This window comes from Salmo trutta, chromosome 34 (genome assembly GCF_901001165.1).
Source record: "Salmo trutta chromosome 34, fSalTru1.1, whole genome shotgun sequence".
NCBI lineage: Eukaryota > Metazoa > Chordata > Actinopteri > Salmoniformes > Salmonidae > Salmo > Salmo trutta.
In genome coordinates, this window is record NC_042990.1 from 3484874 (window position 1) to 3507206 (window position 22333).

At 40.4% G+C, this 22333-nt stretch overlaps 1 protein-coding gene across 1 annotated transcript in view; it reads right to left on the bottom strand.

Moving 5' to 3' along the window:
* lrp12 (low density lipoprotein receptor-related protein 12) overlaps positions 1-21419 on the bottom strand; it is a 37798-nt gene extending 16379 nt beyond the window's left edge. The window contains exons 1-3 of the mRNA XM_029731326.1: positions 20183-21419; positions 11218-11274; positions 4208-4343 (exon numbers count right to left, since the gene is read on the bottom strand). Of these exons, the coding sequence (XP_029587186.1) occupies positions 4208-4343; positions 11218-11274; positions 20183-20261 (272 nt within the window). The 5' untranslated portion in view covers positions 20262-21419. The remainder of the gene's footprint in view (positions 1-4207; positions 4344-11217; positions 11275-20182) is intronic.
* Positions 21420-22333: the final 914 nt, after the last annotated feature.

Here is a 22333-nt window from a genome sequence, read left to right on the forward strand (position 1 = left end):
TTGTGTAACATGATGTCCTAGGAGTGTCATCTGATGAAGGTTGTCAAAGGTTAGTGCTGCATTTAGCTGTGTTTTGGGTATTTGTGATGCATGCTAGTTGCTTTGAAAATGGCTGTGTGATTATTTCTGGCTGGGTACTCTGCTGACATAATCTAATGTTTTGCTTTTGCTGTAAAGCCTTTTTGAAATCGGACAACGTGGTTCGATTCAGGAGAGGTGTATCTATAAAACGGTGTAAAACAGTCATATGTTTGAGAAATTGAAGTTATAGCATTTATGAGGTTTTGCATTTAGCCCGACGCGATTCCACTGGCTGTTGATTAGGGTGGGACGCAAGCGTTCCACTGGCCCAGAGAGGTTAACAAGAGTCTTGTCTTTAAAATGGTGTAAAATAGTCATATGTTTGAGAAATTGAAGTTATAGCATTTTTGAGGTATTTGTATTTCGCGCCACGCTCTACCATTGGATATTTGTGAGGCGGTCTGTCCTTAACAAACAATCATTTTGGCTAGTAGGTTAGGACATCTACTTTGTGCATGACACAAAGTTTTCCAACAATTGTTTACAGACAGATTATTTCACTGTATCACAATTCCAGTGGGTCAGAGGTTTACATACACTAAGTCGACTGTGCCTTTAAACAGCTTGGAAAATTGCAGAAAATTATGTCATAGCTTTAGAAGCTTCTGATTGACATAATTGGAGTCAATTGGAGGTGCACCTGTGGATATATTTCAAGGCTTACCTTCAAACTCAGAGCCTCGTTACTTGACATCATGGAAAAATCAAATGAAATCAGCCAAGACCTCAGACCTCCACAAGTCTGATTTATCCTTGGGAGCAATTTCCAAACGCCTGAAGGTACCACGTTCATCTGTACAAACAATAGTACGCAATTATAAACACCATGGGACCATGCAGCCGTCATACCGCTCAGGAAGGAGACGCATTCTGTCTCCTAGAGATGAACGTACTTTGCGAAAAGTGCAAATCAATCCCAGAACAACAGCAAAGGACCTTGTGAAGATGCTGGAGGAAACAGGTAAAAAAGTATCTATATCCACAGTAAAACGAGTCCTATATCGTCATAACCTGAAAGGCCGCTCGGCAAGGAAGAAGCCACTGCTCCAAAACCGCCATAAAAAAGCCAGACTACAGTTTGCAACTGCACATGGTGTTAAAGAATGTACTTTTTGGAGAAATGTCCTCTGGTCTGATGAAACAAAAATAGAACTGTTCGGCCATAATGACCATCGTTATGTTTGGAGGAAAAAGGTGGAGGCTTGCAAGCCGAAGAACACCATCCCAACCGTGAAGCACGGGGGTGGCAGCATCATGTTGTGGGGGTGCTTTGCTGCAGGAGGGACTGGTGCACTTCACAAAATAGATGGCATCATGAGGAGGGGAAATTACGTGGATATATTGAAGCAACATCTCAAGACATCAGTCAGGAAGTTAAAGCTTGGTCACAAATGGGTCTTCCAAATGGATAATGACCCCAAGCATACTTCCAAAGTTGTGGCAAAATGGCTTAAACGCAACAAAGTCAAGGTATTGGAGTGGCCATCACAAAGCCCTGACCTCAATCCTATAGAACATTTGTGGGCAGAACTGAAAAAGCATTGCTTGCCTCGAAGCGAGCATAAAAGTTATTTAGCCAGTTGGGTCAGCTCACGTCACTGGGCAGGTCGCGGCTGGGTTTCCCTTTGTAGTCCATAATAGTTTGCAAGCCCTGGCACATCCGACGAGCGACAGAGCCAGTGTAGTAGGATTCAATCTTAGTCATGTATTGATGCTTTGCCTGTTTGATGGTTCGTCTGAGGGAATAGCAGGATTTCTTATAAGCGTTCGGATTAGTGTCCCAAGTCCTTGAAATCGGCAGCTTTAGCTGGGTGCGGATGTTGCCTGTAATCCATGGCTTCTGGTTAGGATATATATACGTATGGTCACTGTGGTGATGACGTCATCGATGCACGACCAGTCGCGGACAAAGATATTGGCACCCTTGTAATTTTTTCAAATAATGCACCATTTCTTCCAGAAAACTGTTGAAATTAAAACATATTTTGGTATCCATATATGCATGTCTTCGGTGCAGTTGAACAAAACAAAAAAATCTGAATAATTTACTAAATTATATGGTAGGAGACCCAGGACGACCCACTGCTGAGAGAAAGACATAAGAAAGCCCGACTGCAATTGCCAAAACACATCTGAACATGCCAAAATCCTTCTGGGAGAATGTTCTGTGGACAGATGAGACCAAATTAGAGGTTTTTGGTAAAGCACAACATCTCTATGTTTACGGAAAACATAATGAAGCTTTCAAAGAAAAGAACACCTTCCCTACAGTCAACCATGGAGGTTGAGTGATGTTTTGGGGTTGCTTTGCTGCCTCTGGCACTGGGTGCCTGGAACGTGTGCATGACATCATGAAGTCAGGTGAATATCAATGTATTTTGGAGCGCAATGTCAGACCCCCCAGGTCATGGTTCTTCCAGCAGGACAATGACCCCAAACACACTTCAAAAAGCACCCAGGAATGGTTCAAGACAAAACGCTGGACTGTTCTGAAGTGGTCATCAATGAGTCCAGATCTAAATCCCATTGAAAACTTGTAGAGAGATCTGAAAACAGCAGTTAGGAGAAGGCACCCTTCTAATCTGGGAGAACTGGAGCAGTTTGCACAAGAGGAGTGGGCCAAACTGACTGTACAGAGGTGCAGGAAGCTCATTGATGGTTATAGGAAGCGCTTGATTGCAGTCTAGGGTGTCAATAATTTTGTCAATGCCATTTCTGTTTATTTTCTGATTTAAATGGATATATTACGTTCTGAATCAAAAATAAAGGTTCTGTAATATTAACAGTGAAATAAAGAATTGTGGAGACCAAATACAATTTCAACTTATTTTTAGGAAAAATAGTGAGTTACTTGAAAAAAGTGCAAAGGTGCCAATATTTTTGGCCACAACTGTATTGATGAATCCGGTGACTGAGGTGGTAAACTCCTCAATGCCATTGGATGAATCACAGAACATATTCCAGTCTGTGCTAACAAAACAGTCCTGTAGCGTAGCATCCACGTCATCTGACCACTTCCGTATTAAGCGAGTCACTGGTACTTCCTGCTTTAGTTTTTGCTTGTAAGCAGGAAACAGGAGGATAGAATTATGGTCAGATTTTCCAAATGGAGGGCGAGGGAAAGCTTTCTACGTGTCTCTGTGTGTGAAGTAAAGGTGGTCTAGAGTTTTTTCCCCCTCTGGTTGCACATGTGACATGCTGGTAGAAATTTGGTAAAACTGATTTAAGTTAAGTTTGCCTGCATAAATGTCCCTGGCCTCTAGGTGGGCCGCTTCTGGATGAGGATTTTCTTTTTTGCTTATGGCCTTATACAGCTCGTTGAGTGTGGTCTTAGTGCCAGCGTCATTTTTTGTGTGGTAAATAAACGGCTACGAAAAATATAGATGAAAACTCTCTTGGTAGATAGTGTGGTCTACAGCTGATCATAAGGTACTCTACCTCAGGTGAGCAATACCTCAAGATTACATTAATATTAGACATTGCGCACCAGCTGTTATTGACAAAGACACACCCCCCCCTCCCCTTGTCTTACCGGACGTAGCTGTTCTGTCCTGCCGATGCACGGAAAACCCAGGCAACTGTATATTATCTGTGTCGTCGATTAGCCAGGACTCGGTGAAACATAAGATACTACTGTTTTTAATGTCCCGTTGGTAGTAGTCTCGAAATGACCTCATCCAGTTTATTATCCAGTGACTGCACGTTGGCTAATAGAATGGATGGTAGGGGCGGGTTGAGTGGGTTGACTAAAGTGTTTTGCCTTGCTTAGGGCCCCCAGTTACCCAACCCCCATATAGGGCCCCCTACCTCCTCTCTTCCCCATCTGCTGATTAACACTTATTGAGTGCAGGCTTCTGTAGTTGATAGTTGCAGTAAAAAAAAAAAATTCTGCATTTTTCACACCTCAAGTGCCCCCTACGGGCTTGGGCCAGGAGGAATCAGCCCCTGCATTAATCAGGCCCTCTTATCGCATGGGCAATGTATGCATCCAGCTAGGATGAGGAGGGTACAGACTGAGGGAGGGAGATACTGAGGGAGGAGAGGAGGAATGGAGGAGAGGAAGAGGAGAGGGAGAGATGTTTCGAAGTGGTATACATTGTGGGAAGGAGATGGTGCAGAGCTGTACCTGATGGTGATGATTTCCCCAGGGTTAGCCCTGATGTTCCAGCTGCAGTTGATCCTGGAGGGGTACTGGAAGGGCCAGCCAGGGCTGGTGATCACTCCACTGGACGCCCTGATCTGCTCTGCCACATCTCCACAGGCTGGACACACACACACACATTTGACCCAAGTTAAACAATGTAAAGGCAATGCTACCAAATACTAATTGAGTGTATGTAAACTTCTGACCCACTGGGAATGTGATGAATGAAATAAAAGCTGAAATAAATCACTCTCTCTACTATTATTCTGACATTTCACATTCTTAAAATAAAGTGATGATCCTAACTGACCTAAGACAGGGAATTTTTACTTGGATTAAGGAATTGTGAAAAACCTATTTATGTAAACTTCCGACTTCAACTGTATGTGCAACACGTCACTGTTCTCGAACCCTGCACTGTGCACAAAGAGAGTAAATTAAACAGATGTGCTTGGATCCACTATGCAACCTCATTGGACAATACTGGGCTGACCAGATCCCGCCTACCATTTTTACCTTGCAACCTAATTGGGCATGATTCCACCTGCCAATAAACATTGTCCATCATGCTAGGTTGTTGTAAGCTACTGATTTTCTATCACCCTTTGTTGCATGGTCGGAAAAGACAATGGCAAAATATAATAAAATCTGAGGACCTTCAGAAAGTATTCACACCCCTTGACTTCTTCCAAATTTTGTTGTGTTAAAAAGGGTATAAAATGTATTTAATTTTCGGTCAACAAGCTACAGAAAACACAGAAAAAACAAATATATCTTGATTAGTAGATAAGTAATGTTAGAAACACCTAAGATATTTTCACACCTGGATTGTACAATATTTGCCCATTATTTAATTTTTTTGTTCTTCAAGTCAAGTTGGTTGTTGATAATTGCTAGACAGCCATTTTCAAGTCTTGCCTTAGATTTTATACACTGAATGTACAAAACATTAGGGACACCTGCTCTTTCCTTTCCATGATTTAAGCCCTATTCGCATGGGACTAATACTACTATAGAATGTCAGTTATGTAATTATTACCCCAGCATGTCCATTTCTTCAGTGGACGATTCGGACGGAATTGGTTTTACAAAACTGCTGCTGCAATTCTTTTTTTTCCTCATTCAAAATTGGCTCTTCCTGGCGTGAAGATATTTCAAATATCTAAGGATAGCCTAATATTAGCCTACAGTTCGGAGAAAGTCAAAATAATAACGCATATCATTAAGAACCATGAACTGTAACCTATCCAGACATTTAATTACCTGACGTGTACGGCAATTTAGCAATTCATTGGCACAATATCGTCCACTTCATCTTTTAAAAGAGAAGTATCGCACTAGGAAAGTTGATATATGACAAAACAGTTAATCTGAAGGCTATATGCATAGAACTTTGTTTCAAGTATCAAATTGTCCAGATGTTCTTACCCAAACTGGGTGCAGTATCTGTTCAACTTTGTAATATCCCTCAAAACAGAGGCGTGACGATTCGCACAGGATAATTATTATCTGAAGATCTGGGAGTTTGCTGAAAAACAGTAGGTTTTTAGGACTGGGATAATAACCTTCCTGCCAAGTAAAAATGACTGACATGGCAGATTTGAATGGGACTAAAATTACAGATGTTCTCTTTACAGTCCACGCTGTTCCATAAGGTGTATTTTTATCGTAAAAAAATAAATAAATCTGATTCTAATGCTTGCATCTGTTACCTGATGTGGAATTGGGTGTCTGAGCTGTGTGCTAGTATTTTAAACAGACACCTCGATGCATTCAGCATGTCAACACTTCTTACAAAAACAAGTAGTGATGTCAATTTCTCCTCCACTTTGAGCCACGAGAGATTGACATGCATATTATTAATTTTAGCTCTCTGAGTAGATTCAAGGACTAGCTGTGCTGCCCTGTTCTGAGCCAATTGTAAAAAGCCAAGAGTTTTTTACTATTATTCATCTTTGTTTCATAGTATAATTTCTTCTTATTTAGTTTAGTCACGATTTCTCAATTTGCAGTACATTGCCAATCAGTTGTGCAGCCAGACTTATTTGCCTCAGCTCTCTCAACCATACAATTTTTATATTCTTCATCAATCCACCGGGATTTAACAGTTTTTACAGTCATTTTCTTAAATGGGTGCATGCTTATTAGTAACTGGAATAAGCAATTTCAAAAATGTGTCAAGTGCAGCGTGTGGTAGCTCCTCATTACACACCACAGGCATACAAATATTGTTTATATCAACATAGGAATCACTACAAAACGTATTGTATGACCTCGTGTGACTGTGGTTTTCCTAGATATTATTACTACATTGTGATCACTACATCCAATGGATTTGGATACAGCTGTCAAGCAAATGTCTGTAGCATTAGTAAAGATGTGATTAATACATGTTGATGATTTCATTCCTATGCTGTTTGTTAATACCCTGGTAGGTTGACTGACAACCTGAACCAGGTTGCAGGCACTGGTTACAGTTTGAAGCTTTTTCTTGAGTGGGCAGCTTGATGAAGGCCAGTCATTATTACAAATCACACAGAAAACATACCTCTCTGTTGATATTACATACATTTATCAAGCACTTCACACGTTATCCAGATACTGACTGTTAGCACTTGGTGGTCTATGGCAGCTTCCCACAAGAATGGGCTTCAGGTGAGGCAGATGAACCTGTAGCCATATTACTTCCAACATAATTTAACATGAGATCCTCTGAGCTTTACAGGAATGTAGTTCTGAATATAAACAGCAACACCACCACCATTGGGATTTCTGTATTTTCTGTTGATGCTATAACCATGTGGCTCAGTTGGTAGAGCTTGGCGTTTGATTCCCACGGGGGACCAGTACGAGAAAATGCATGAACTCACTCCTGTAAGTGGCTCTGGATAAGAGCATCTGCTAAATGACTAAAATGTAAAATGTATGTATTGCTACCACTCTATCAAAAGGTATGATCTATTATCCATCCTCCTTATAAAACGTGTTTTGTTTACCAAAATGCTATTGAAATTGTCAACAAAAGTTACACCCATTGAGCTGCAATAATCACATAGCCAGTTGTGAAGAGAAAGAATCCGGCTAAAGCGTTCAATGACACGATTCAAAGAGGGCACAGGGCCAGATATGATGGGTATTTTATTATTGTCTAGCAGAGAATCAGTCAGCTCTTTAAAATCCAGTTTCAACTGTTCAGAGCTGACTTCATAATGTCATTAAAACCCACAAGGACTACGATAGAATCGATGTCCATGTCCTGACGTAGTACATTCGGGAGCAGCTTAGTAATGTCATTTACTCAAGCTCCGGGAAAGACATTGTTTCTGGTGCAAAAACAGCCACATTTCTTATCATGGAGCCGCCAAAATCACAGCTGGCGAGAAGGACGAGGAAATTCGCCCACTCCAACGCTTCACAGGATTCGGCGAATCCTTTAAGGATGGGCGAGACGCAGGATAACTTGAGTCAGTTGCTCCCGGTGCCTGGTGCAGGCCCGCTCGATCCAGAGCAGGGACGGAAGGTTGCCGACGCCGACTTCGAAATCGTAGGGGAATGAGTAGGCACGGCGGCCGAGAGACACAGGTACCACCAGTGATGAAGGTGCAGGAAGATCAGGCTCCAGGGCGGCGAAACTATTAGTTGTTTGTATCTGACCGGGCCTGTCGTAGGGAGTGTAGCCTGCTTTGCGGCAGGCCGCTGTCTTCAGCTTCCATGGCTCGTAACATGCGACCATCATTGGATTTGCATGCTCCTCTTGCTGTGCTCCTTCGACTCCACTATCAGATAGGGGAGGAGAGGAAGAAGATGGCTCCCCTGGAGAGCGAACTCTGGGCAACACCGGCCAGTCGGACAACAACAAATGGCAAGGCAGAGATGCATCCAACAAGTGCGAACACCGTCCAGCTACCGGCGTAGAAAAGGTAAACATTCCAATCTGCGTTTCCCCTGCTTGATCAAGGAAGGCACTTCAATCCTATAATCCTCGGCAAGCAAACAATTGCCACATTGGAACTCCGAGTGATTTGTATTTGTTTTTACTATGGATCCCCATTAGCTCATGTAAAGGCAAAGATACTCTTTTTGGGGTCCGGCAGAATTAAGGCAGTTATACACATTTAAAAACATTACAGAATTCACAACACACTAAGTGTGTGCCCTCAGGCGCATACTCCACAACACAAAATCCATGTGTGTGTATAGTGCGTATGTTATCATGTGTGTGTTACTTCACAGTCCCCGCTGTTCCATAAGGTGTATTTTTACCTGCTTTTTAAATCTGATTCTACTGCTTTCATCAGTTACCTGATCTGGAATAGAGTTCCATGTAGTCATGGCTCTATGTAGTAGTATGCACCTCCCATAGTCTGTTCTGGACTTGGGGACCGTGAAGAGACCTCTGGTGGCATGTCTTGTGGGGTATGCATGGGTGTCCGAGCTGTGAGCTAGTATTTTAAACAGACAGCTCTGTACCTTCAAATTTCCCTTCACCGGTTTGAGTGTCAAGAACTGCAACATTGCTGGATTTTTCACACTCAACAGTTTTCCATGTGTATCAAGAATGGTCCACCACCCAAAGGAGATCGAGCCAGCTTGACACAACTTTGGGAAGCATTGGAGTCAACATGGGCCAGCATCCCTGTGGACCGCTTTCGACACCTTGTAGAGTCCATGCTTCGACGAAATGAGGCTGTTCTGAGAGCAAAAAGGGGGTGCAGATGTTCAGTGTATATTTGGCCATGTGTTTTAGGTTATTGTACTGCTGAAAGGTGCATTCATCTCCCAGTGTCTGTTGGAAAGACAACCAGGTATTCCTCGAGGATTATGCCTGTGCTTTGCTGTATTCCGTGTCTTTCAAGGACTCCCTAGTCCTTGCCGATGACAAGCATACCCATAACATGATGCAGCCACCACTATGCTTGAAAATATGAAGTGGTACTCAGTGATGTGTTGTGTTGGATTTGCCCCAAATCTTTCAGGACAGAAAGTTAATTTCTTTGCAGTATTACTTAGTGCCTTTTTGCAAACATGATGCATGTTTTGGAATATTTTGTATTCTGTACAGGTTTCCTTTTCACACTGTCATTTAGGTTGGTATGTGTCGTAACAACAATGTTGTTGATCCATCCTCAGTTCTCTCATATCACAACCATTTTTTAAAAATGAGATTTTATTTAAATCTAACCTTTATTTAACTAGTCAAGTCAGTTAAGAACAAATTCTTATTTACAATGGCGGCCAAACCTGGGCCAATTGTGCGCCGCCCTATGGGACTCCCAATCACGGCCGGATGTGATGCAGCCTGGATTCGAACCAGGGACTGCAGTGACGCACTGCCTAAGACCGCTGCGCCACTCGGGAGCCCGAACTCTGTAAGTGTTGAAATCACCATTGGCCTCATGGTGAAATCCCTGAGCAGTTTCCTTCCACTCCGGCAACTGAGTTAAGAAGGACGCATGCTTCTTTGTAGTGACTGGATGTATTGATATGTCATCCAAAGCCTATTTCATAACTTCACCATGCACAAAAGGATAATCAGTGTTTGCTTTTTTTGTTGTTACACATCTACCAATCGGTGTCCTTCTTTGCGAGGTATTGAAAAACCTCCCTGGTCTTTGTGGTTGAACCTGTGCTTGAAATTCACTACTCGATTGAGCGACCTTATAGAGAATTGTATGTGTGGGGTAAAGCGATGGATAGTAATTCAAAAATCATATTAACCACATATTATTGAACACAGAATGAGTTTGCAACTTCTGTGATTTGTTAAGCATAGTTTTAATCCTGAACTTAGGCTTGCCATAACAAGAGGTTGAATACTTATGGACTCAAGACATTTCAGCTTTTAATTTTTTTAGTAATTTCTAGAAACAAAATTCGACTTTGACGTTACAGGGTATTGTGTGACACAAAATCTCAATTTAATACATTTTAAATTCAGGCTGTAACAACAAAATGTTGAAAAAATAAAGGGGTGTGAATACTTTTGAAAGGCACTGTATAAGCTAAAATAAATGATTTATTCAAAAAATGTATTACCCTCGTTTTTCATTAGGCTAGATGCTTCAACTGCCAGAGAGCTTCTGACAGGGCAAAAATATTCCAAATAGATATTGATGCGTGCAGCTATGGAAATACAATTTATGATCACTGTTACATTTTTTGTTGGGTAATATAATTTTGTTGGGCTACAAAAAAAAAGTCCTAACTTTGAAGTTTTATCATCATTTCAAAAAAATATTGCAAGAGATGTTTCCAAGCCAGGGCAAAACTTCCTCGAGCTAGTAAGTGAATGTCATTTTGTACAATGGAAATGTTATACTTATGTCTGCTTCAAATAGCCTACTCCTTTGCAAGTCATGTAGCCAATAGAATATAGATTAGCCATACTGTGGACTACCATCACCCGTTGTGAGTTTGTCAAGACCAAAATGTCACTATGGAATCAGGAAAGTAGGCCACAATGTTCTTATTTATAGTGAGTGAAAAAAACGCTTTGCTTCTGAGGGCCTATACAGTACAAGTCAAAAGTTTGGACACACCTACTCAAGGGTTTTTCTTTATTTTTACTATTTTCTACATAATATAATAATAGTGAACACATCAAAACTATGAAATAACACATATAGAATCATAAAGTAACCAAAAAATGTGTTAAATCAAAATATATTTTAGATTCTTCAAAGTAGCCACCCTTTGCCTTGAGAGCTTTGCACACACTTGGCATTCTCTCAACCAGCTTCACGAGGAATGCTTTTCCAAGTCTTGAAGGAATTGACTTGACTTGTTGGCAGCTTTTCCTTCAATCTGCAGTCAAACTCTGGTTGTTCTGTTCTGTTCATGCAAAAAGGCTATTCTGAAAGTCTGCTGTGGGCAACAATTGTAGTGTTTGGTTCTTTGCAGACAAAAACAAAGGCTGAGTTGTAAGTTAATGCCTACTGCCTACAAGCTCAGAGATAATCATAAATCATGTGATCTAGGCTAAATCAACTTACCATTAGAAATCCCTGATACGTAAACGTTCTCGTTGTGCTGGGAGCAAACTGCATTTCCTAGAAAAGATAAAACAAACAAAAAAAAATGTTATTTTCTAATGAATGACTGTGTGATCACGAGATGGAGCTTTGGACTCATCTTTTGTGTAAACGGGGCTTATTCATAACTCTGGCCCTTCTGAGGCAATTCCACTGGTTCTAGGGCAAATGCAGATGTTGACCTATTGAATCAATGAAACCCAAGACTGCCTTTAGACATAGGCTACAAACAACACGTTGATTAACAGGCAACTGAAATTACATCTGTCGTCTTGCAGCAGGAGAATTTGAGAAGCTTTGAGACAGTGTGTAGGCTAATGTGTATGGGAACAACTGACAGTTAGAGAGGACGATTACATTGCCCAAAGTGTCACACGTAAACATTGGTCAACAACTGAGTGGAAAATATTGGAAAGTGGAAAACTAACTAGGCTTAACATTCTTGCAGGTTATGAGTATCATAGAAAATGAAGAAAAAAATATATGACTGAAAGAATGGATTCTACATGCCAATTGAAATATATATGACTGAACAGGCTAGGCTAATGGAAGACTTGAAGTACTTGGCTGCCTGGCCCGAGGCTTATACCTTGTTATTAGTCAAGCTGCGAGCTGAGGGCATTTAGGCAATGTTGGGTGTGTGGTGCTGTGAGTGAGCATTAGAACAGAGCATCAATAATCTTCAGACAAACCCTCCAACATGTCCCAACAAAGGAAACAATGTTGTTAAACGACTAGTTTGACTACAGAACCACTGCTCCTTCCCTGGGGTAGCCTAGGAACTGACTAAACGCAAATAAGACAAGGCTTTTGAAGGACTGAATCATTTGACTAGACAAACTACTTAGAAGTATTAACCTGTTGGGGCTAGGGGGCAGTATTTGCATGGCCGGATAAAAAACGTACCCGATTTAAACTGGTTACTACTCTTGCCCAGAAACGAGAATATGCATATAATTAGTAGATTTGGATAGAAAACACTAACGTTTCTAAAACTGTTTGAGTGGTGTCTGTGAGTATAACAGAACTCATATGGCAGGCCAAAACCTGAGAAGATTCCATACAGGAAGTGCCCTGTCTAACAATTTATTGTCCTTCTGTAGCCTCTCTATCAAAAATACAGCATCTCTGCTGTAATGTGACATTTTCTAAGGCTTCCATTGGCTCTCAGAAGGCGCCAGAAAGTGTAATGAGATGTCTGCAGTCTCTGGGCAAAGAACAGCAGCAAAGTTTGTTACTGGCCTGCCTGGGGACAGTGACACTGGAGATGCGCGTTCATGTGAATTCTCCATTTTGTTCTTTCAGTCTTTGAATGAATACAACGTTGCCCGGTTGGAATATTATCGCTATTTTACGAGAAAAATCGCATAAAAATTGATTTTAAACAGCGTTTGACATGCTTCGAAGTACGGTAATGGAATATTTTAAAATATTTTGTCACGAAATGCGCTCGTGCGTCACCCTTCGGATTGTGACCTGAATGCACGAACAAAACTGAGCTATTTCAATATAACTATGGATTATTTCGAACCAAAACAACATTTGTTGTTGAAGTAGAAGTCCTGGGAGTGCATTCTGACGAAGAACAGCAAAGGTAATCCAATTTTTCTTATAGTAAATCTGAGTTTGGTGAGGGCCAAACTTGGTGGGTATCAAATTAGCTAGCCGTGATGTCCGGGCTATCTACTCAGAATATTGCAAAATGTGCTTTCGCCGAAAAGCTATTTTAAAATCTGACACCGCGATTGCATAAAGGAGTTCTGTATCTATAATTCTGTGGGGGAAAAAAGTATTTAGTCAGCCACCAATTGTGCAAGTTCTCCCACTTAAAAAGATGAGAGAGGCCTGTAATTTTCATCATAGGTACACTTCAACGATGACAGACAAAATGAGAAAAAAAATCCAGAAAATCACATTGTAGGATTTTTTTATCGGGTACGTTTTTTATCAGTGGTCTTGTATGTCTTCCATTTCCTAATAATTGCTCCCACAGTTGATTTCTTCAAACCAAGCTGCTTACCTATTGCAGATTCAGTCTTCCCAGCCTGGTGCAGGTCTACAATTTTGTTTCTGGTGTCCTTTGACAGCTCTTTGGTCTTGGCCAGGTTAAAGAACCCACCCCCCTTTTGTTAAAAGTGTTAATTCACCCAAATTACATATTGGTTTTCTTACCCTGTAAACAGTCCATTGACCAGGTATGACAGCAGCACATGCTATGTAATTTGGGTGAACTATCCCTTTAATAATGGGGGAGATTCTTTAAATGGGGCAGAAACCCAACAACTACAATTACTAATTTCTCTGAACAGGGGGGAAAAAGTATTACATTTCATAGGATGAAGAAGCAATATTCCGAGCCATAGCTTCATACTACTTTTCAACTATAGAGAACTGATACCATATACACTTGTTGCTGGGGTGGGATTGGCGTGGGATATCGGGGGTCCGTGGATGGCTTTTGAACCCTTCTTTGGATTCCTCATGTCTAACTCATTGTTAGAAAAAAAGTTTGGTCCAAATTGGATGTTTGCTAGTATAATTATTGAATATTATATGAATCTTATAAATTAAAATGGCCAATTTGGGTGCCATCAATCAGCTTATTTCGCAGAGATCAAATTATATTTAAAAAAAATAATGTTTCTGGAATGCTTATCTTATGTTTCTAAATACAGAAATTATTCCAGAACAATCTGAGATGACAGGTGTTATGGCTTGCTGAAATGACATGGAACGACCCAGTTAACAAATGTGGATTTAAATAGCTGCCTTTCACATGGGCTGAAATAAGAGAATTAGAAAGCTGACAAACCCCATAGAGACCTGGTGCTGCTGATCAAAATTTAAAGGTAACCCATCCAATGACAATCAAATCAAATGTTATGTCACATGGGCTGAAATAAGAGAATTAGAAAGCTGACAAACCCCATAGAGACCTGGTGCTGCTGATCAATATTTAAAGGTAACCCATCCTATGACAATCAAATCAAATGTTATGTCACATTCGCCAAATACAATGTGTGCAGACTTTACCGTGAAATGCTTGCTTAGGGACCCTTCCAAACGATGCAGTGTTTTTTTTTATGTCACACAACATTATGCCACAGATGTCTCAAGTTGAGGGAGCGTGCAATTGGCAAGTTGACTACAGGAAAGTCCACCAGAGCTGTTGCCAGAGAATGTAATGTTAATTTATTTACCGTAAGCCGCATCCAACGTCATTTTAGAGAATTTGGCAGTACGTCCAACCGGCCTCACAACTGCAGACCACCTGTATGGCGTTGTGTGGGTGAGCGGTTTGCTGATGCCAACGTTGTGAACAGAGAGCCCCGTGGTGGCTGTTTGGTTATGGTATGGGCAGGCAAGCATAAGCTACGGACAACGAACACGAGATCCTTAGGCCCATTGTCATGCCATTTATCCACTGCCATCAACTCTTGTTTCAGTACGATAATGTACAGCCCCATGTTGTATACTATTTCTGGAAGCTGAACATTTCCCAGTTCTATTATGGCCTGCATACTCTGCAGATGTCACCCACTGAGCATGTTTGGGATGCTCTGGATTGACGTGTACAACAGTTGTGTTCCAGTTCATGACAATATCCAGCAACTTCACAGAGCCATTGAAGAGGAGTGGGACAACATTCCACAGGCCACAATCAACAGCCTGATCTATGCGAAGGAGATGTGTCGCGCTGCATTAGGCAAATGGTGGTCACACCAGATACTGTTTTTTTAATCATCATGACCCTACTTTTTTATATATATATATATATATATATATATATTTGACCAAAAGATGCATATCTGTATTCCCAGTTATGTGAAATACATAGATTAGGGCCTAATTTATTTATTTCAATTGAATGATTTCCTTATATGAACGGTAACTCAGTAAAATCTTTGAAATTGTTTCATGTTGCGTTTATATTTTGTTCAGGACATTTTTGGCTATTGAACTTCAGTAAAGTGAAGTGGATCAACACCTGGTAACATATTTACGGTAAAATAATGACATCATGGGTCCTTGATTGGTACTATACAGAAATGCATAATTATGAGGGCCTTTCTATAAACTAGGGTACCAGTAAGGATTTCCTACACTGGACAACTTGTTGCAGCTGTTGACAAGTCAATGACAATGTGCCATTTTTTCCCCCATGTCATTACATGAAGATATAAGGGGGATCATAGCTATATTCAATAAAATTCAAGAGTTGATTTAAAACCTGTTTAACCCTTTATCATGGTTGTCTTGATGGATTGTCCAAAATCGTGTGACATAAAACATTACTTTTCTGTCCTTGCATTTATGACAGTGTAAATTGTTGTCATACATTTTAAGCAGTTAAATTTGACATTGAAGTTGAACCCTGTAAGAATCCTGGATACAGCTGTTGGACAGTTTTTTTGTATAGAGATCTCAGAAATGCAGTGTAACTACGTAACATTTTGTGTCTCCTTGTGTTGTTACAGGGCAAATTTTTTTTTTTCATGGGCACACAAATTCCAAATGATGTATGAGATTGCAAAATTGAATGCTTCTAACCGAGTCACCTTACCTTGATATTTAAAACTTAAATCGATATTTTCATTAACGTGGTTCTTTCTTAATTATGCAAAATAGTTACACCGTGACATTTTCACACATCATCTGATCCAAGAAGGAATTTTCAGAATGACACTCAAGTGACAAACAGCTGTTGTGATGGGCTGTTGTTGCATCGCAGGCACTAAGTACTGGAAAAAAGGCATTTGCAAGGAATGTCAAGAAAATTTTGGTGTCTCATTCGTTACTTGAATAGGCCGATCTTGAAAATCTGACATTTCCTCAATTTAGTTCTTGAAAAGTCCTTGTAATTATTTTAGCCAATTTTAAGTTCTCCTACTCCCTTAGAATTATCTGTGATTTCATTTTTTTTTGTGAGATGTGACCACTTTCGTTTGTTTCCCACGCTTCAATTGAAGGGTGTTGCGCTACATTGTTGCGGTAAAACCAAATGCAGTTATTAAGAGGACAAAAATATCTGTTGCCTTCAACTTGGATTTCCATACACATCCTTCCATTTAAAAAAGGAACCTGTTTTTTGGTAACTTTCTCATCATAAAAACAGCAATGGTGAGCTTAATGCTACCGCTATTCATGACTTTATTATGTGTCCCTGCGTCGACCTGTCTATCAATGCATTCGCAAGGCCTAAAAAATGCATTATTCTGGTAATGGCTACTTTTTGTATGCTGGGAGAGGTGGGGGGGTTCTATATTAGGCCCTATGTGTACAATTATATGAATTATACCATTGTATAACATTGAAATCCCTTGAATTTGACTTGCCAATGTCTGTATGAACCCTCTTTAAAGGATGTATAGTCCTAAGCCTATGTTGTTGTATAGGTGGCGTTATGGGCAAATTTGCATATATTCACTTTTATTCCTCTAACTACACATGTGGAACTGCATGAAACCCCCCCCCCCCCCCAAACCATTTAAAACGTTGATTCCAATGTGACACATTGGCCCTATTATTTATTTATAAGGCAGAAAAATGTAATATCCTCCATGTTTGGGTATTATTCTACACACTAGCTATTATTCTAATGAAGTCGGCCCCCAAACAAGATCAAATTTGGTTGGTCCAGAACGGACCTAATATCTACCAATCTTAGACATGACTATGTTCAACAAGTTTGGACATCACAGTATAGCACAGTAGAGTACAGCAGACTAGAGTACAGCACAGCAGAGTATAGTTCAGTACAGCAGACCATGAAAAAAATCAGTGTTTTATATTAAAAGTCAACAGCGATCATGAGCATGCAACTAAGGTTTTTCATCACACAAAATAAATGAATGCCAAACATTTGGCAGTAAATAGCTTCATTTTCATCAGTTGACAATAGAAGTGTAATGCTATTTGGCTAGCAGCCACACAAATAAATTAGCTTACAATGAAAAAGCAAGGTATTTTTTGCAAAACGAAGCATGTACATCACATTTCTAATGTTTATCATAGAATGATTGTAACCATCTACATTTCCTAATGTTTTGCTTGAAGTTAATCTTGCATTTTACCGGACAAAAGTACACCGAGAAAATTAGCACATCAGAGTGCTGTCTGCTGATAGAATGCCCGTTCGTGAATACGTGAATTTGCTTAGTCTGACGACATCCGAGCGGAAAAGTGCAACTGAAGCACATTTTTCTGAAGCCGAGCAGATATTACAATAACATTTTAGATTTGTGCTTACAAAATACAGCAAGATATTTATTTAGTGTTTTATTTTTATTTTTTGCTTTAATTTTAAATACTCGGAATTCTGTGTTAATGCGACCCCTGGTACAGTAGAGTACAGTAAAGAGTACAGTTCTGTATATTACATTATACTGTATCCTACTCATTTGTGCTCTACTGTACCATACTCTACTGCGACTGTGGTTTGGGATTACTATGATTTCCCCGATGTGGCCAATTCAATTGCAGTCAGTTTGTTCCAGATTTTTCAGTCACTGTTACCGATTCATAAACAAAATTGTTATCAGTAAAAACACTAACTAAGCGGTAGGTCTACCTATACTTATTACTTCTGTGAACTTTCATAATTCTCCCTCATGCGGGAGAGAAATATGAAAATATCATAAAGATATGTGGGTAATTGGAAAGTGATGGCGGGAGGGGGGGAAAATCAGCAGTTACAAACTGCAATATAATTTTGGACAATATTATATCAATACCAAGACTCAAAGTATCGATTTGTAAAATAATAAAATGCCAGGCAGCGTTAGCTAGCACTAGTTGGCTGTACCTGTGCCAAAACTCTGGTATTTTTCATCCTATAACTTGTTCTACAGCTTTTTAAATAGTGAGCCAACATGTTTTCAGCACTTTTATTTCCATGACTGATCAAAACTTATTTTCTCGTGTCTCTGCAGCAGACATATACAGTGCATTCGGAAAGTATTCAGACCCCTTGACTTTTCCACATTTTGTTACGTTACAGCCTTATTCTAAAATCTATTAAATGTTATTTTTTCCATCAATCTCCACACAATACCCCATAATGACAAAGCAAAAACAGGTTTAGATATTTTTGCAAATCTATTAAAAATAAAAAACTGAAATATCACATTTACATAAGTATTCAGACCCTTTACTCAGTACTTTGTTGAAACACTTTTGGCAGCGATACCAGCCTTGAGTCTTCTTGGATATGACGCTACAAGCTTGGCACACCTGTATTTGGGTAGTTTCTCCTATTTTTCTCTGCAGATTCTCTGTCAGGTTGGATGGGGAGCATCGCTGCACAGCTATTTTCAGGTCTCTCCAGAGATATTCGATCAGGTTCAAGTCCAGGCTCTGGTTGAGCCACTCAAGGACATTCAGAGACTTGTCCTGAAGCCACACCTGCGTTGTCTTGGCTGTGTTCTTAAGGTTGTTGTCCTGTTGGAAGGTGAACCTTTGCCCCAGTCTGAGGTCCTGAGCGCTCTGGAGCAGGTTTTCATCAAGGATCTCTCTGTACTGTGCTACGTTCATCTTTCCCTTGATCCTGACTAGTCTCCCAGTCCCTGCCGCTGAAAGACATCTCCACAGCATGATGCTGCCTCCACCATGCTTCACCGTAGGGATGGTGCCAGGTTTCTTCCAGACGTGACGATTAGCATTCATGTCAAAGAGTTCAATCTTGGTTTCATCAGAACAGAGAATCTTGTTTCTCACGGTCTGAGTCCTTTAAGTGCCTTTCGGCAAACACCAAGCGGGCTGTCATGTGCCTTTTACTGAGGAGTGTCTTCCCTCTGGCCACTCTACCATAAAGGCCTGATTGGTGGAGTGCTGCAGAGATGGTTGACCTTCTGGAAGGTTCTCCCATCTCCACAGAGGAATGCTGGAGCTCTGTCAGAGTGACTTTCTGGTTCTTGGTCACCTCCCTGACCAAGGCCCTTCTCCACCGATTGCTCAGTTTGGCCAGGCAGCCAGCTCTAGGGAGTCTTGGTGGTTCCAAACTTCTTCCATTCAAGAATGATGGAGGCCACTGTGTTCTTGGGGACCTTCAATGCTGCAGACATGTTTTGGTACCCTTCCCCAGATTTCTGCATCGATACAATTTTGTCTCTGAGCTCTACAGACAATTCCTTCGACCCCATGGCTTGGTTTTTGCTCTGACATGCACTGTCAACTGTGGGACCTTATATAGAGAGATGTGTGCCTTTCCAAATCATGTCCAATGAATTGAATTTACCACAGGGGGACTTCAAGTTGTATAAACATCTCAAGGATGATCAATGGAAACATGATGCACCTGAGCTCAATTACGAGTCTCATAGCAAAGGGTCTGAATACTTATGCAAATACAACATTTCTGTTATTAATTTTAATACATTTACGAAAATGTCTAAAAACCTGTTTTTGCTTTGTCATTCTGTGAAGATTGGTGACAGGAAAAAATATTTTATCAATTTTAGAATAAGGCTGTAAAGTAACAAATTGTGGAAAAAGTCAAGGGGTCTGAATACTTTCCCGAATGCACTGTAGTGAGCAATATGATTGGAACATCCAATCACAAGAAAATCCCAGTATCGAATCGCAATACATGTAGCATTGTGAGAATCTCCCAAAAATATACACTCTTAGCTTTCATTTGACACCAAATGTTATATGCGCCTATAAACTTCAAGTTACATTTCAGTCATTTAGCAGACGCAACTTAGAGCATACATTTTCATACTGGTCCACCGTGGGAATCGAAACCCACAACCCTGGCTTATCTAGCGACATGCTCTACCAACTGAGCTACACAGGACTAACTCGGTGTGCATGGGTCCTTTTAGATGGAAATGACCATATCCTGTTGTGTGCTTGAGTGTGTTTGAGTTGCTGTGGTATAGATTGTATGAGAGTTGTAACAAATATTTAGTTATTAAATACTTACCAGTGAATATGAGGACCATGTGTAGAGATATCCATGAAGAAGATGAAATCCCATTTGAGCTCAAAGTGTAGTAGGCCATTATAGCTAATGAACTAGGCCTAATTATATTTGTTGCTACGTTGTTACTTGTTACAATGTTCCCAAAAATGTAACTAAGCAACCTCTCTTTGGTGTCCCAAAAAAATGTAGGCAGTAACAAAAACAAAAGCAACCAATGAGATTGCTACGGATTTAAAGTTATTTTAACTAACGTTTGCCAATTCCTTTCTGGCCAGACAACTGACAGTGATTGACAATCAATTATACAGCCAATACAGATCTTATACAGTTATCTTGCTAGCTAGATGACAATGAAGAAACAATACTATAGCCGTCTTGACAAAATACTGCAATCAAACCGTTAAACACGACAGTGCGTTGCAACTGGCTGGCTAGTTAGTTAGCTAGTATAACAACAAAATAGCGACATTGAATTTTAGCTAATCAAACTGCTAGCTAACGATTACTCTAATGTAAGCGATCTATCTATTCCTAGCCAATATTAATCCATCGTCACATTACATGTGTAGATATATGTGACACCCCATCTCCTAGTATGATATTAACCTTTGTGTTATGCATTGTTCCAGAACAGAGGAAAATACAAAGGCATTGCTAGCAATACAGTCAACTCCACCGTTAACTAGCTAACGTTAGCTACTAGAACTCCCCTTTGTGTTAGCTAGCTAACGTTAATGATCAACGCAAACGTTAGCTATCGTTTAACAAAGATAGCTAGCTGGGTTAGCACAATGACGTTTCATTACCAACATTGAAATCGCACATAAGTGTCACTGAATGTAAACTAGAAAAATAAATACAATATAACCGAAAGATAACTGTGAACTAAAAAACAAGAGCGTTGCAATCCCTCTTCTCTCGTTTTACGCCTCCACAACCTCCCAAATGCTAGCTACAAGCTAGCCTGCTAACGTAAGCTAGCTTCCAAAGCAATGGCAGAACGGAACAAAAATATTCCTGAGGTATCCTTGAAATGTCACTTCACTGTCTTCTTCTAGTGGTGTCTAAAATGTTTATTTAGAGTTTCATCATCATTGAAAATGTTATAAAGCATAAGCCCCCTAAAACTCCGGGCCCTAACCTATATGTAACAGTACACCCCGTTGTAGCCACAACTAGCTATGAATCGGCTGAATGTTGTTACAGCCGGGGTATCGGTGGTATCAGTATCATTATCATCATCATCCCCTTCTGCTTCTTCTTCTTGTGCGTTTCCGGCAGACTAGACGCTGTATTGCGTATTGCTGCTTTTCTCAGGTCGGAGTGCGAATTACACATTTAAATATCTAAAAACGTCACCCGTAGGTGCAAGCCGGTGGAATAGGGAAACGACAACAGCTTCCTTGCCATTTTTCTCTGCCTGTCGTTTAGAGTCCACAATTACAAGCTTAAATGTGGTTACACCCGACTCAGCTAGCTCACAGAAAAAAATGTATTCCTATGTTCAGCATGCCACCTGCAATATAACAGGACATGCTTCACAGTCTCTACCTCCCCATAATCCTCACATTTCCCATCTGGTGTTTCCCCACTAATAACCCCATTCCCAATGACCCAACCTCAACCTCGTGGACAGAACCCCACCCCTCCTTTCACTCCCAATGGGCGTCATTTATAACCATTGCGTAAATGTAACACAAAATATCTGCATGCGTCATTTCTGAAAAGATTGCGCATGTACACAAATATTGAGATTTGTAAACTTGGTGCACGCCATACATACGCATGTTTCCCATTATAATCAGACCTGTCGTGAAACAGTGCTCTCGCGAACGAGCCTTTCATGCTGACAATAACACTAGGTATACCTTGGAAGTATTGGAATTAGGCCAAGATTGTATCTAAGGAAATCGCAATGCATGGCGAACTTGGTCAAATGTCTTTGGAGGGGTTTGCAGATTTTTTTATTTTTTTAAGTGACATTTGCTGTATCTGAAAGACAAAAACAATTGCACATTGTTGTGGACCAGTAAACAGATGTTTTATATTTGTGTTTTATTTTTACTTTTTCCGAACATAACTATTGTAATGAAACAGGGAGGGAGCAGGTCTCGAACCCTAGACTTTCTAGTCCAGCGCCGCAAAAGCATG